General features: G+C 26.5%; 1 protein-coding gene across 5 annotated transcripts in view; it reads right to left on the minus strand.

Annotated features, from left to right (window-relative positions):
• Positions 1–1,299: 1,299 nt before the first annotated feature.
• Positions 1,300–15,572, minus strand: part of LOC107439521 (Tyrosine-protein kinase Src64B) — a 30,846-nt gene continuing 16,573 nt past the window's right edge. For all 5 annotated transcript variants that reach the window (XM_043053315.2, XM_043053316.2, XM_043053314.2 and 2 more), the window contains exons 10-12: positions 14,085–14,238; positions 9,803–9,934; positions 1,300–8,303 (exon numbers count right to left, since the gene is read on the minus strand). In XM_043053315.2, coding sequence (XP_042909249.1) covers positions 8,089–8,303; positions 9,803–9,934; positions 14,085–14,238 — 501 coding nt within the window. In that variant the 3' untranslated portion in view covers positions 1,300–8,088. The remainder of the gene's footprint in view (positions 8,304–9,802; positions 9,935–14,084; positions 14,239–15,572) is intronic.

The following is a 15,572-nucleotide window of genomic DNA, read 5'->3' on the forward strand; positions in this document are numbered from 1 at the left end:
CATTATCTAAGTTATGTTGTTGCATGTGAACGTGCAAAATAAATACGCGAGGTTTGATTTTATCAAGAACAAGCGGAAAAAAAGTTAATAATACACGACAAATAAAAAATGAAGAAACACATTTAACGTATAATTGAAAATGGGAAAAACACGTTTAAATAATACTTCTCATGTGTTATTGTTAGACGTTTAAGGAATAAAACTGTTATTCTTTCTCTTTTTATTGGACACAAATTTCATCCAGCAGCTTTTGAAGTTATGTTAATATCTTCTAAATATCATTCTCTAAGTTATGATGCTTCCGTACTTGTAAAAGCAACATATGAAGTTTTATTTTATAAAGTACAAAACACGGGGAAAAAAGTCTTAATATTATATAACAAAAAATTAAGAAATACATAACTTAAAATAAATGAAAATAAGAAAAATAATTTAAATAAAACTTCTCGTGCTGTTACACGTACATGGAATAAAACTCTTAAATTTCCTTTTTTATTGGACTTACGGCATCTTATAGTCAAAACTAATAATATCATTCCCCATTACGTTAAGAAATTTTCGACTGGTAGGAATATTTTAAATTAATTGGGGTAACATGTTTATTTGATAAATTTATCTATAGTTTGTCTAAAGTAAGAACTCCCCTAGCCATTCGTCTGGACCCGAGGCGGTGACTATGGTAACGAGGTATAACTATTTCAAGCAGGGGTGTAGGATCGTTGTTTCAAACAGGTTTTCGCTCTGTTTGGTCGTCCAGAGAAAGTGAATCTTTTTCTTCGATCTATTGAGTTAGCCTTAAAGTGAAGAGAAGATACCCTCCCTGAAATGAGCTGTTCCTGTTTCCATAGCAGCAGACGGCCTCAGGCTTTGTGGTGGAAGGAAAAAAACTATATTAGAGTACCAACTAAAGTTTGTTTGGGATATTTCTATTTGCTGTAAATTTCACGCATATTCGTTGCCTAGTATAAAATTGTAATTTTATTATTAAATTTTCTCTTGTGAGTATGCAACTTACTGTATTTAAACAAGTTGAAAAATTTCCAGAAAACCATCCTGAAAATACAATAAAATAATTTATTTAAGAAAAAAACTTTGCGGATCCGTCAGCTTTCTCCCCCCCCCCCTCTAATTTTATTTTATTGATAAGTTATTTAACTGAAAATGTAGTAAATACAAGTTTTTCATTTTGTTTTGTTTTCAGCGTTTCATCAAAATTAAACTACACATTTGCACAATTCAGTAATAAATTGGATAAAAGAAATAAGTATGACAAATAAGCGAAAATGAAAAAAAACGAAATGAGAAATCTATTTACTTTATTTTCAAACATGTCTTATAATACAATGTAAAAATAACACTTTTCTCTGATTAACTATCACATATAATTTGTAAAGGCTTCTACTAATTTTTTTCTTTTTAGATAATAGCAAGACATATTCAGATTCTTCCTTTTTTTTTTTTTTACAAATATGGGTTAAAATTCTTTTTTTTTTTTGCTTCAAGACTGTAATTCAGTAGCCATAAAGGTATTAAGTAATATCATGAAAGGGAAAAAATTATTAAAAATACTGAAAATGGCAAATATTGTACAATTTTAAACAGAGGCTTCTTTCTTTATAAAACTATTTTAAAAAAATCAAGTGCTTATGTTTCAGAATAAAGTTACAAATTGAAACAATCTGCTGGGAGCTAGTAAGAATATCATTGTACAAACCATTTACTTTGAGATAAAGATTAAAAGCTAATCATAGTAAAATGAATATACAGTAGAATCTAGATTATCCAAATATAGTGACATACAATACAGTTTTATGGTGCAAAATCAATACCTTTTAAGCCTTTTTTCATTTATTTATTTCTTCTCTTGATTTAAATAGTGTGCAGCTATAATTCTGAGATATACATGAAGCCTTCAAAATGAAAAAAACTTTTTTTATTTTGAACTGCATGACTATATAGAATTTATCACTTTATAAGTGGAAAAAAAAGAAAGAAAAAAAAGAAAGAAAAAAAAGAAAAAGATTGTTCTTTTGGTTTAGTTAAAGAAACGGGAAGGTCGTAATTTTCGATATTTCCTTCATCTTTTCATTATTACTTGGCAAGCACAGCTTTTATTTCTACTAAAAAAAGTGTTCTGTGCAATGAAATAAAAGAAAATTTTGCAAAACTTAAAAAGAAGTGAAATCGAATAATAATTTAGAATTATATTATGCTTCATACACGTAGTTTATTGAAAAAAAAAGTCAATAAAAAAAAAGACTTAAGAGCAACAACACAGCTGAATTTTAATATAAAATATTTTTGTACCAATTGAACAATTACTTAATTAAACTTATAAACAATATAACACTATAATTATCAAATAACTTTTTACAGTTGACTGTAGTGTAAAATCCCAATATTTTCATTAAACAAAGGTCTTTGATTAACTACTTTGGATAATTGAGGTCCTACTGCATATAATTCAAAAAGTCACATAAAATGAGCAAATTGTTCTTAAAAAGAATAAAACAATTTTTGATAGTACAAGTATAAAAAGTATTTCGCAGCAAAACTATTATACATACTTTGATGCATTTTTTTTTAAAATCGTGAAGACCTTTCTACCCGAAAAAATATCAATGATTGTATTATGAAGATAAAAGGCAATAAAAATTGAGAATGTAATAAATGCATCATGGCAGTGTGCAGTTAAGTAAATTTCTACAAAAATGTATAATACTTTGCGTTCTTTATATATTTTGTATGAAACGCTTTCTTTTCACAACAGATGCTTATAAAATGTTAGGGAACTGTTTTATTCAATTTTAGAACTGCTAAAAATTGAGTGATCATATAAAAAGTTACACAATAAATTTTAAAGCTTAAGATGAAAAAGATAATTCCTAGACACATAAAACTACAATTTACATTGTTTAGCCATCATTCATATGCAATAAATAAGTAATAAAGCTTTTAAATAGATAATAAAAATTAAATTATATTAGCAATAATTTTTTCAGAACTGACACAAAAGAATACTATCGAAAATTATGTTGCAATTAGTATCTTGATTTAGTATGTCTGCAAATAACTGACAATGCATACTAATCAAACCATTTCATTAATATGATAAAATGGCTACTATTCATCACTTAGCTGTTTACCATATCAAACGTAAAAAGCTAAGATGATAATACTGATTAATTTTTTATGTCAACTGATTACAAGTAAATTTCAATTTTTATTCAAAAAAACCAATTTAAAATTATTAATTTTATGAAACTTTGTGAAATTTATTGTAGTCACCAACTTAGTTATGAATAATAAATAACTCATATAACATATCTTTTCTTAAAAATGGAAAACATTTTATCAGAATAATCAACAGATTTGGTTAGTATATATCATAAGAAGTGATTTTAAAATTTATTTTACAGCAATTTTATAGGGTTTTCCAGTATTTTAAAGGCTTAAGAGAAGTATTTCCCAGAGAAACGTTAATTAAAAGAGAATCTAATTTAAAAATTACTAAATTTAGTAAATATTACTACATATTTTTATTGAATTTAGAAAATAAATGAATTAAAACTTGTTCATTTTCAAAAGTCTAATAACCTCATAACTTTTAAATACTTCAAAAAGTAAATAAAAAAATTAAGAAAAATGCACCATTAAAAATATTAATGTAAACGAGATCAAAAACATAATTTAATTGAAATTTATTCATCATTATTTATTAACATGCCAGACAACCTCAGAACACTAATCTCACTAGCCTACTTAAAACGCACAATAACACACTTCTAAACTAAGCAATTTTACCAAAACACAATTTGAACTGTTTTTATCAGTAAAATTCAAGAATATCTATCAAATTCCAAACTTGTAAAAACTAGGACTAGAGCAACAGGAAATCAGAGATTATGAGTTATACTTTTCAAACTTTCGGAGATAATATAGTAGAGATAATATTTTTCATGCAAAATTGTGCAATCAAGCCATTAAATAAAAATTATTACTACATTAAGTTAGAGATTAACAGTTACAATGGAACAATACTAGGTGTGGCAAAAATTATCAACAATTCACAAAATTCTTTAAAGAAAAGTGGAAGAAGACACATATGTGCAGCGCATTCTGCTTAGTAAACCAGTTACTTTATGATCACCAAGTATTGAAATTAATTACTAAGTTTACCAAAAGATGGCGTTTGTGAACAGAAAAGGCCATTTCAAATAAAATATTTGCATGGGTGTCCTCAGATAACACCATGTTGCTGTAAATCATGGCAAATTTTAAAACATTGTTTGTAGCTTTTCTTATATAGTATTGCAGATGAATTTCAAAACATGATGAAGTATTTCTATGCAGAACACAAGGAATTGTACAATTATATCATCTCTATCGATTTCTCAAATTGTTGGCCATTTTTTAAATGATTTTAAAAAAGTAATCTCAGTCTTTAAAAACGTCATCAAATTAAGATATCAATAAGAAATTTGGCTTTCATTATACATGATAATAAAAAACAATATTGGCATTTTAGGAATGAGATATCAGACTTACTGGTGATAAAAGACAAAAAAACTCAAATTATATTATGTAATAGACTTATGTTACATTTCATTGATTGCCATGTTACATAAGTGCAATCACGTAAATTTTATTATTTATACACTATGTAAATTTTATTATTTTTTACTAGATTGTAGGGGTATTGAGTCTTACAGAAAAAACACGGCATAAAGCATACAGGTTACATTTTTTATAAGTCTTATTTTAAATAGTGCTTGGAAGTTAACAAAATATAGTTAAATTAAAAAATAAATGCATAAATAAATGACAAACAAAACCAAATTAGTTAGTTCAACCAAATCAGTTAAAAGAGTTTGTGTGAACACACCCTTGGGTACTAAAATGAACTTATGATCTTGTCTTAAATAAAAGATTTTGGGGAAGAATAAAACAATTGAGTTTCTCTATCAAACAAGATGTTTACAAAGAGGAAAATTTAAGGCAAGTAGTTTTATATATAAATAGAAAAACTTGTCTCTCTAAAAAAAAAAACAATAATTCATATAAATTGAGGTTTTAAAATATCCAGAAGATTTCTACTGATTAAAAATTTTTAGCATTAACTTTTGCAGTAAAAAATGGTATTGAACTATTAAATATACTAGAGCAAAATATTTTCTAATAAGCATCTACCATTATTCTAATATTTTGTGAAGCAAAGCATAAGAGATTTTTAATATACCAACATCTTGCTCTTTTTACACATAAACCAGCAATACAAATGAATTTTTCTAGTATCACCATCATATGAAATATAAATATAGATTTTGAAATTTAAAAAATGATAATAAAATAAAATTATTGTCAAAATATGCTTCCTTATAAATTATTTTATAATATCTTTTTTAGATTCTTTGCATGAAGTTGCTAAAACTAGAGATTTGAAGATGATCATTATACATCATTAGTTTAACTAATATCTTAAATTGAATAAGTTTTTAAAGAAATAATTGTAATTAAAATTCAAAAATATGATTATCATAGAAGTTCATAATTTTCATCTTTAATACACTACTGTAATAAATGCTGCTATAAGTAATCCAAGTCTAAAAACGTCATCAAATTAAGATATCAAGAAGAAATTTGGCTTTCATTGTACAAGATAATCAAAAACAATATTGGCATTTTAGGAATGAGATATCAGACTAACAGGTAAGAAAAGAAAAAGAAACTCAAAATACATGCATTGTAATAGACTTATGTTACATTTCATTTATTGCCATGTTACACATGTGCAATTATTTTTCCAGCTCATCATTTGTTTAATACATAAATTTGCATACACTATGTATATTTCACTAGATTTTAGAGGTATTGAGTCTTACAGAAAAAACATGGCATAAAGCATACAGGTTACATTTTTTGTAAGTCTTATTTTAAACAGTGCTTGGAAGTTAACCAAATATAGTTAAATTAAAAAAATAAATGCATAAATAAATGACAAACAAAACCAAATTAGTTTGTTAAACCAAATCAGTTAAAGGAGTTTGTGCGAACACTTGTGTACTTAAATGAACTTAGGATCTTGTCTTAAATAAAAGATTCTGGGGAAGACTAAACCAGTTGAGTTTTTCTATCAAACAAGATCGTTACAATGAGGAAAACTTGAAGCAAGTAGTTTTATATATAAATAGAAAAACTTGTTTCCGTCAAAAAACAATAATTAATATAAAATTGGCAATTAAAAAAATCCAGATTTCTCCTGATTAAAAATGTTTAGAATTAACTTTTGCAGTGAAAAATGGTATTGAATTATTTTATTGTTTCATGAATTAATAAATTGTTTAAATGATCTATTAAATATACTACAGCAAAATATTTTCTAATAAGCATTTACTATTATTCTAACATTTTGTGAAGCAAAGCATATGAGATTTTTAATATATCAATATCTTGCACTTTTACACATATATGGATTAACCAGCAATACAAATGAATTTTTCTAGTGTCACCATCATATGATATTTAAATAGATACGTTGAAATTTTAAAAATAAAATAAACTTATTGTCAAAATATGCTTACTTATAATTCATTTTATATCGTCTTTTAGATTCTGTGCATAGAGTTGCTAGAACTAGAGATTTGAAGTTGATCATTATACATCATTAGTTTAACTAATATCTTAAATTGAATAAGTTTTTAAAGAAATAATTGTAATTAAAGTTAAAAAATATGATTATCATAAAAGTTCGCCATTTTTATCTTTAATATCCCACTGTAATAAATACCTCCAATTAGAATTGATAAGAATATTAGAACTATAGTTCTCAGTTCCAATACTGCATACTCTTTGCTTCTTCACTGCCAAATAAATTTAACACAAAGTACAGATAGTTCAGGGGGAAAAAATCTAATAATAGAAAAATTTTAGAAATTACATGAAGATAATTTAACATGATCATTAATTATTAAATATACATTTTTGTTTCTTGTAACTTTTCTCTATATTAAAATAAAATAAAAAATTTTAATTTAATTTAAACAAATAAATTTACTATATTAACTAATTTTAAAATACAAAATTCATTTCCAAATAACGAAAAATTAATAAAAAAATACTTGTTTTAAAAATGCTAGTATTAAAATACAGGTACAGCAAGTCAAATTAAAACCATAAATAAATATATAATTCAAGAACATATAAAGCAATTTTGATTTTTGCACAGATAGTTGTAAAAGCTGAAAATTTCTATGAAGATATCTAATATATACATATTCTAGCTTTCAACAATATTTCAGAAAAATATGCACGTTTTATTACAGCCAATTAATTAGAAATACAATTTGTAATATCAGTTATTTAAAGGCACAATCAGAGAAAAACCTAAAAAGTAACTTTTACATACAGTACTTGCCTCAAACCAGAGGTTGCGGTTTCAAACTTTTTTGATATCAAATTCTTTTTTAAAGCCTACATAAACTGCATAGATTTATAAAATATAAGAACTTAATTAATAAAAAAAGTTGTGTCATGTGTGTAATTGTTGCTTGAAATGGTTTGGTTTCAAACCTTTGTCAAACAAAAATCTTAAAATTTCAAGGTTTTAAGATAGTACTACTTTTTTGTTTTCTTTATCATAAAAAAAGCAAAGTGCTACAAATTTTGAAGCAGGATAGCTAATAATTAAGCTATTAAAATGCCTAATTTAAAAAAAAGGAAAAATTTAAGGTCAGCGCTTTCAAGTTAATCATTTGGCACTATAATATGGAAGATAAAAAAAATTTCCCTTAAACATATCATCGTCAAAGCATTTTGCATTAGGTAGCAACTAATTATTTTTATATAAAAAACATCACACATTGACAAATATATATTTACAAGCCATTGATAAAATGCTAAAAAAAAAAAAAATCATACATAAAAACAACTCACAAAATTTTACATAGCACATACATAGCTGAATTTTACATAGCTGAAAATGCACATTATTATGGAACAGTCATAATAAAAACTTTTTCTTTTTAAATATCTAAATATTATGACATAGCCCCAGCTGGCATTTCATAAATCACATGGTTTTTCAGGACTTCAAAAATCTTCAGCATTGCGGTAACTTGGCTCTGTTGAGACAAAGTAATCATCAAAGAAACCAAAGAGGAACTCGAATGTGGGTCTTTTTTCAGGGTCCCCATCCCAGCATTCTAACATTTTGGTGTAAACAGAATCAGGACACTCGCAATTTGAAGGTTTTGGCATCCTATAACCTCGTTCAACTTGTTCTATCACTTCACGATTGTGCATGCCTTAGGTAAAAAAACAGAAGATTAAAATAATTGGGGGGTGAAGACATAAAAGTCATGTATTTTTTTTTTATAAAAATAATCAGAAACATTGATTAGAAATGACGCACTATGTAGATAAAAAATGCATTATGTGTATAAAAAAATGAACTTTTATTTTTTCATTGATGTCATTTGCTTTAAGACTACTTTTCTACAGCTTTAAGAACCTTGACTGTTTTGCTTGTTAAAGTAGCTTTTAGAATCAGATCACATAGTATTGCACAGAACAAAATACATTTTCTTACATTTGGTTACTTTTATGTAATTCCAATTTTGAAATAAATTTGAAGAAAAAAAAATATATATTGAAAACTTTAGCCCATAAAAAACAATAATATGATTGAGTTCAAAAAGGTCACTTTTACGTAGGTGGCCCATGGTTGAGATAGCCTTTTTGACAATCAAAATTTTAAAAGAAATTTGAGATTATATTAGAAAACTTGGCCCACAAATCTAAATCTCCATCATTGCATAGTACAAATTGAATATAACATATTAACCCATTGCTGACAAAAAGTATGTCACTAAAATTAATTGCAAATGAGAATCTCTACACTTGACAGAATGCAATAGCAAATTAGTCAATTTTTTGTTAAAACCAATTATAAATAGCCCTAATTAAGCTGATTTCAAATATGATTGCTTTATCGAAAGTTATGAATACTCTGAAAATAAGGTATACTTTGCATTATGAATAAAACTAAATAATGTGAATAATGCATAAATAATACCATGGTACAAGAATGGCCTCACTATAATCACAATACTTTGCTCAGTGAGAGCTGATAGAAAAAGTATACAAAGCCACCTGACACTGTGCATTACCTTTGGCTGCTTGATGTAAAGGTTATGAGAAACAGTGCCAATCTGACTAATGATCAATAAAAAGAAAACCATCAATTCTGAAAGATGCCGGTAGACGTAGTTAAAGTTGGCAATAAACAACAACCTTTCACAGTAAAAAATACAAAATGGACTAATAGGTGTTATATCCAACACTTAAAAAATAGACTACTTTTGAAATTTGAAACACATAAGCCAAAAAGGGTTTAAGTCAAAAGAGGGCTGTAATTTAATATCACATCAACCACAGTGAATAATAACAAAACAGGAAAATCCTTTTCTGGTCATTTCAAAATAGATTAATTTGTTAAATTAAAACTTCAAAACCCATTAGTCAACAAAAAAAAGAAAGAAAAAGGTTTTAGTATATTATTAAATAATAAACTGATAGAAAACGGATGAAATCAAACGTATATTGTGTGCAACGAATGCTTTAAAAATGATCGACAACAAAAAGATTAAAATATTAAACACCATGGAAAGGTACTATTATTTATAAAATTAATAATTACTAGAATTTTGAAGAATAAGCATTAGTTTGCTGATGTAAGTTGAAGTATAGCATACAGCTGTTCCATATTTAAAAATTATTAAAATTGTTTTTTGGACAAAATTACCTGGATAAGGAACTTGGCCATGAGTAATGAGTTCATAGAGTAGTATACCGTACGACCAAACATCTGACTTGATAGAAAACCTTCCTAGTAAAGCAGCTTCTGGTGCAGTCCATTTAATGGGAAACTTGGCTCCTAATATAAAAAAAATTGGTCTTTGTAACTAGATATTATATACATAACTCTGATCAAATATATGTTCAAGACATGACAGGTTTAATAGTAAATATGAAGGAAAGAAAAATTCTTCCTAAGTTCATAGATAGAGCACCAGTTATTAGCAGATATAAGCAACAAAACAGCAATAATTTAGTAGTACAGTAAGTAAAGATGCTAAATAAAAACTTGTTTTCATAATCAATACTAAATACCTAATCTGTTCAGTAGACGCTTTAAAAAAATTATTTTGCGCAGTAATCCAACACATTTTTTAAAATTTAAATATTCTATTGTTATAACATATGTAATATATAACATGATATATAATGTGTACATAATGAACGATAATCAAGATTTACTGCCTGCCAATAAAAGAGTTTGTGTATCCTTAATTAGATGCCCGTTGATAAACTCTGAAACATTAAATCAAAGACTTAGTATTAAAAAAAAACCTTATCTTAATTTTAAATTCAAACTAGATAATTTTTTTTCCTATTTAAGTGAAATTTACATAAACATTTATGTAGTTACATTACATTATAATGCAAATAATTACACAGCATTGCTACACAAATCTCAAAACTATTTTCCTAGACCTCACAGTTTGCTTATGCCATGGGCTCAAGGGCCCGGAGCCTGAGCAATTGCCTCAAAAAATAAAAAGCATTAAATTTAACATATTTCAGTCAATTAATCTTTATGTATAAGACACAACATTTGAGCATAAGCAACAGATCCAAATTATTTATACTCGGCACTTTCAATCCATTTATAATAGAAAATGGGATAAATACGCACAGATATTTAATGTAATTATGAATACTAAATGCAAAATTAACAATTTAAGAGATAGGATATTTTCAAAGTTTTTAAGCTGATTTTATGATTTCTTGTTTTTCCACTGGTGTAACAACTTTGATACATTTCCTTTACATTGCCATTTCATAAAAAAAAATATATATTGAGTGAATCCCAAGCTAGAAAATATTTTTTGTGCTTTTCAAAAATATATATTTTTTTTAAAAAAAATTGAGAGCATGCAAGAATATTTAAATTTAAAAACAAAGTTTTTTTTATTTGATGTTTATGGTTAACTGTACTAAAAATGACACATAATTTAAGGTAAATACATTTTAATAGGATATTTAAAAACTCAAACAACTGAATTATTTAAGATTTGTTCACATGACAGTATACTGCTTATGGCAATTATAGTTTAATATATTTATTATGTTTCATCCAAAACAAGTAATTCATGGTGGCATTCAAATCAAGTTTCAAATTTTCCTGATTTTTCCAGCTAAAAATCTTAACATTTCGAGGCCAGCATGTTTTTTTATCTTCTAATAAAGTGTAGGATGGGTACATGAAAAGTACCAATATTAGTAACTATAAAATATTTTATTTAAAATGTTATATTTTTAATATATCATCTTGAAAAAATAGTTAGACTAAATTAATTTTAACAAATAAGCAAGATTTTGTGTTTTATTTTTTAAATTTTTAATGTTTTGGTACTACATTAATTTTTAAAGAATTAAGATAGATGTGGAGAAAATATGCTTAGCTTATAGAATATACAGTTTCTATTGAATAAAAGTGTTTGAATGTGTTACTTTAGGGAGTTTTTGCAATAAATGCACCAAAAGGCAAATACAGAGTGACCCAGATAACCTTGGACAAGTACTGTTTAATATATTTTTATTNTTATCTATCTATCTATCGTAACTGTACTGAAAATGACACATAATTTAAGGTAAATACATTTTAATGAGATATTTAAAAATCAAACAACTGAATTATTTAAGATTTGTTCACATGACAGTATACTGCTTTTGGCAATTATAATTTAATATATTTATTATGTTTCATTCAAAATAAGTAATTCATGGTGGCATTCAAATGAAGTTTCAAATTTCCTTGATTTTTCCAAGTAAAAATCTTAAAATTTCTAGGCCAGCATGCTTTTTTTCTTCTAATAAAGTGTATGATGGGTACATGAAAAGTATCAATATTATAAAATATTTTATTTAAAATGTTATTTTTTTAATATATCATCCTGAAAAAATAGTTGGACTAAATTTATTTTAACAACTAAGCAAGATTTTGCGTTTATTTTTTAAATTTTTAATGTTTTGGTACTACATTAATTTTTAAAGAATTAAGATAGATGTGGAGAAAATATGCTTAGCTTATAGAATATACAGTTTCTATTGAATAAAAGTGTTTCAATGTGTTACTTTAGAGAGTCCTTGCAATAAATGCACCAAAAGGCAAATACAGAGTGACCCAGATAACCTTGGACAAGTACTGTTTAATATATTTTTATTAAACAAAAGAAAATAATTCTATGCAATTAGACATTAATGTATTTTTAAATTTATTTTTGCTGAGAAATTTAGCAATTTATTTAAATTTAAATATAGAGCCATCGCACAAACAGTGCTCTATACAGAATTTGTTGTTTATATTTTCTTTAAACCAATGTTTAATGTTCTAATGTGTCACTTTAGGTAGTTTTTACATGAAGTGAACCAAATGGCAAATACAGAATGATCTAAAAAACCTTGGATAAGTATTCTTTAATATATTTTCATTAAGGAAAAATATAATAATTTCAGGCAATATACATCAATAAATTTGTATAATTATTTACATTTCAATAAAGAGCCATTTTATTCTAACAGTGCTCTTTATAAAATTCATAAAGAGCAATGTCTAGCACTATAGAGATCACTATAGAACTAGAGATCACTAAAGAGAAAAACTAGATAAAATTATTCTTCTGTATTCTTTTTTCTAATTTGAAAAGGAAATACTTAAAAGAATTTCAATTTAACAGCATAGTTTTTAGTTCAGATTAGTTAAATGTTCTTGCTTTTACAACTAAAAACCTGTACAGTGCAGAACAAAAAAAAAAAAAAAACTAAGTTTTGTTTTCCTCCTTTATAAGAAACACATATGACTAAAAATTTTTTATATTCTATGTTTATACATCATTTATTATGTTTCCCATACATTCTTTAATTTTGCCAGCTTTTTAGGGTATAAGGAAAAACAGTTTCGGATATATCAGCTCTCAAGTAACATTTACAAACTTTCCACATTGTGATTAGTCAAGAAGATTGAACAAGCCAAATTTTGAATCAAAAACCAAATACGTACTTGCAAACAAAACAGTAAAATTAAATGTTAACATATAGTTGGTTCAAAAAGAATATTGTTTAAAATTAAAATATGTTATAAAAGGTCAAAATAAAATTATGCATTAGCATTAATGCAACAATTGTAATGATTTGTAGAGCAACATTGCTGTCAGCAATTGTGACAAAATGTATGATTATTTGGCTTCGCTGGAAAAAAAAAATATTCACAGATTTCATTGGATGGGAGTACAAAAGTTTTCAGAAAAAGAGTGCAATATAAAATCTATTATAAATTACAACTAACTAATTTTTAGAGAATTTTATAAAATTAAACATTTTGAATCCTTTTGTCAAAAGAAGAAAAAAAAATACCCCAAAGCATCGGAACAAGCTTGAACAATAAATGGATTCAGTCCTACAGATTAGAAGGGGGGGAAAATCCATTTTCATAATCAGAAACAAATATCTTAACCCCTTTTCCCACCTCCACCACAATCTTTGCCTTTCCTAAACTGCATAGTTTCCAAAGAGGTCAAAGGTTTCTCCATTCATTTAGTAACCATGGGAGAGTTTCATGTGGCATTCTAGTTGACCAGGGTAATAATGGAACAAATTTTGATGCAAGTAAAGTGTAGCTAGGTTGCTGGCATTTCAACTATTACGGGTCTAAAAATTTATGCCGAAAAAAAGTGGGTATAATGGATGATAAAATTAAGAAATCCGAAGAAAAAAACTCCAGCTTTTCTTTAAAATTCCCAGATAGGTTTTTATCCAAATTTCTCCGACTTTCCCAAGTTTTTCATTTTAAAAAATTCCCTGATAATTTCAGGTTTTGAAATTGTGAAAAAATTTTCACTTTTAAAATGACACACATAATATTTCAATTTCTATAAGGAAAATATTGTTTACATTAAGCAATTACATTAAGGGAAAAATCTGTGAATAAAATTTAAAGCATAGGTGTTCAAAACATTTTGTACCTTGCCGAGCTGTGTATTCAGAGTCTTCTATTATTCTAGCCAAGCCAAAATCTGCTACCTTAACAATATTATTATCACCAACTAAAATGTTTCGAGCAGCCAGATCCCTATGAATAAGCTGCTCGCGCTCCAGATATGCCATGCCACTTGCGATCTAATAAAGAGAGAGGAGAAGGAGGGAAAAAAACATTATTCAGTAATAAAACAAAGTATATAAATATATGAGAAATTAAAACGTTATGGTAATGCTCATGCATAAAAGGAAGCATGCACTTAAAATGTAACAAATACCAAAACAAGAATTAGTACTGATTTGTTAAGTACCTACATCAGTTTTTCAAGATTTCTTTTTCTCCCCAACATTGGCAATAGTAACTGCCAATGAGAGGTTTGTACTGCTCTTACAATCGCAGATAAGTGTGATGTAATGAACCGGAAAGTGGGAGGAGAAAAGATTTCATGACACCGATGTTTAAGATTGAGGAATTACTCGGGACATATTGATTAGTAGTGAATTTTCATTATAACTTTGAAGTAATATGTAGAATCTTCATCCATGTATATTCTAAGTTTAAGTGTGATTATCCGGTATAAATTTGCTTGGAAATCTATTAAACTGATGTTTTCTTAAGATCAAAGATTTGCCCAAATGTTTTTTCTTATCTATCTATCTACACTGTCCAGATAAATTAAGAAGATTCAAATTAATTTTGAACTGAGGTACAGAATCTTAGTACATTGACTAGGTGCAAGATTCAGAGAGAAAACTCTGACAAATATATTACCAGGTACCAGGAGTACAGCACTTATGGATGAGTTATGAAATTTTCGGGGTCAATTAATTAGACATGCCACAGCAGTTTCCGAAAAAAAAATGGTCTAAAAATGGTCTCTAAATGGTCTAGCAAACATGCTTAGTAAAAAAACTTCAGAAACAGGTTTTCGAAATTACGAATTAAACTGCAATGAAAGTAAATTTTTTTTTATAAACATTTTGACTTAATTCACTTCAAATTAACAAATTTATTGTTGTTTCAAAATGCTATTACTTCTTAAAATCTCAACATAAATGATTTTATACTAAGAGTCAATCTGAAGTTTAATTTTCTTTTAAAAACTGAAATTTGGTTTATATTATTAATTAAGTATTTCATTAGCAGGGCCCATGCCAAGAGCTTCAAATTACTAGCCAGTAAATTAGTCAAACATTAAAAGTGTTAGTCAAGTTTAAAAAGTCTTAGCCTAAGGCAAATCTTACAAATTTTTGATTATTTTGTTCCCTAAGAAACCTTTAAATTAAAATTCAAAGTTACTATGAATTTAGCTATTTTAAAAAAGCAAATTAAAATCAAGAGACATTTTACAGTTGGGGAGTAGTCAACGAGCAATGAATGGGAAAGAGAGGGTTAAATTAAACGTCTTTAGTTTTTTAATAAAAGAATTTTTCTGTCTAGCTTATTTTTTTACTGCAGAGATTGTAATCATTCA

Source organism: Parasteatoda tepidariorum, chromosome 4 (genome assembly GCF_043381705.1).
Source record: "Parasteatoda tepidariorum isolate YZ-2023 chromosome 4, CAS_Ptep_4.0, whole genome shotgun sequence".
NCBI lineage: Eukaryota > Metazoa > Arthropoda > Arachnida > Araneae > Theridiidae > Parasteatoda > Parasteatoda tepidariorum.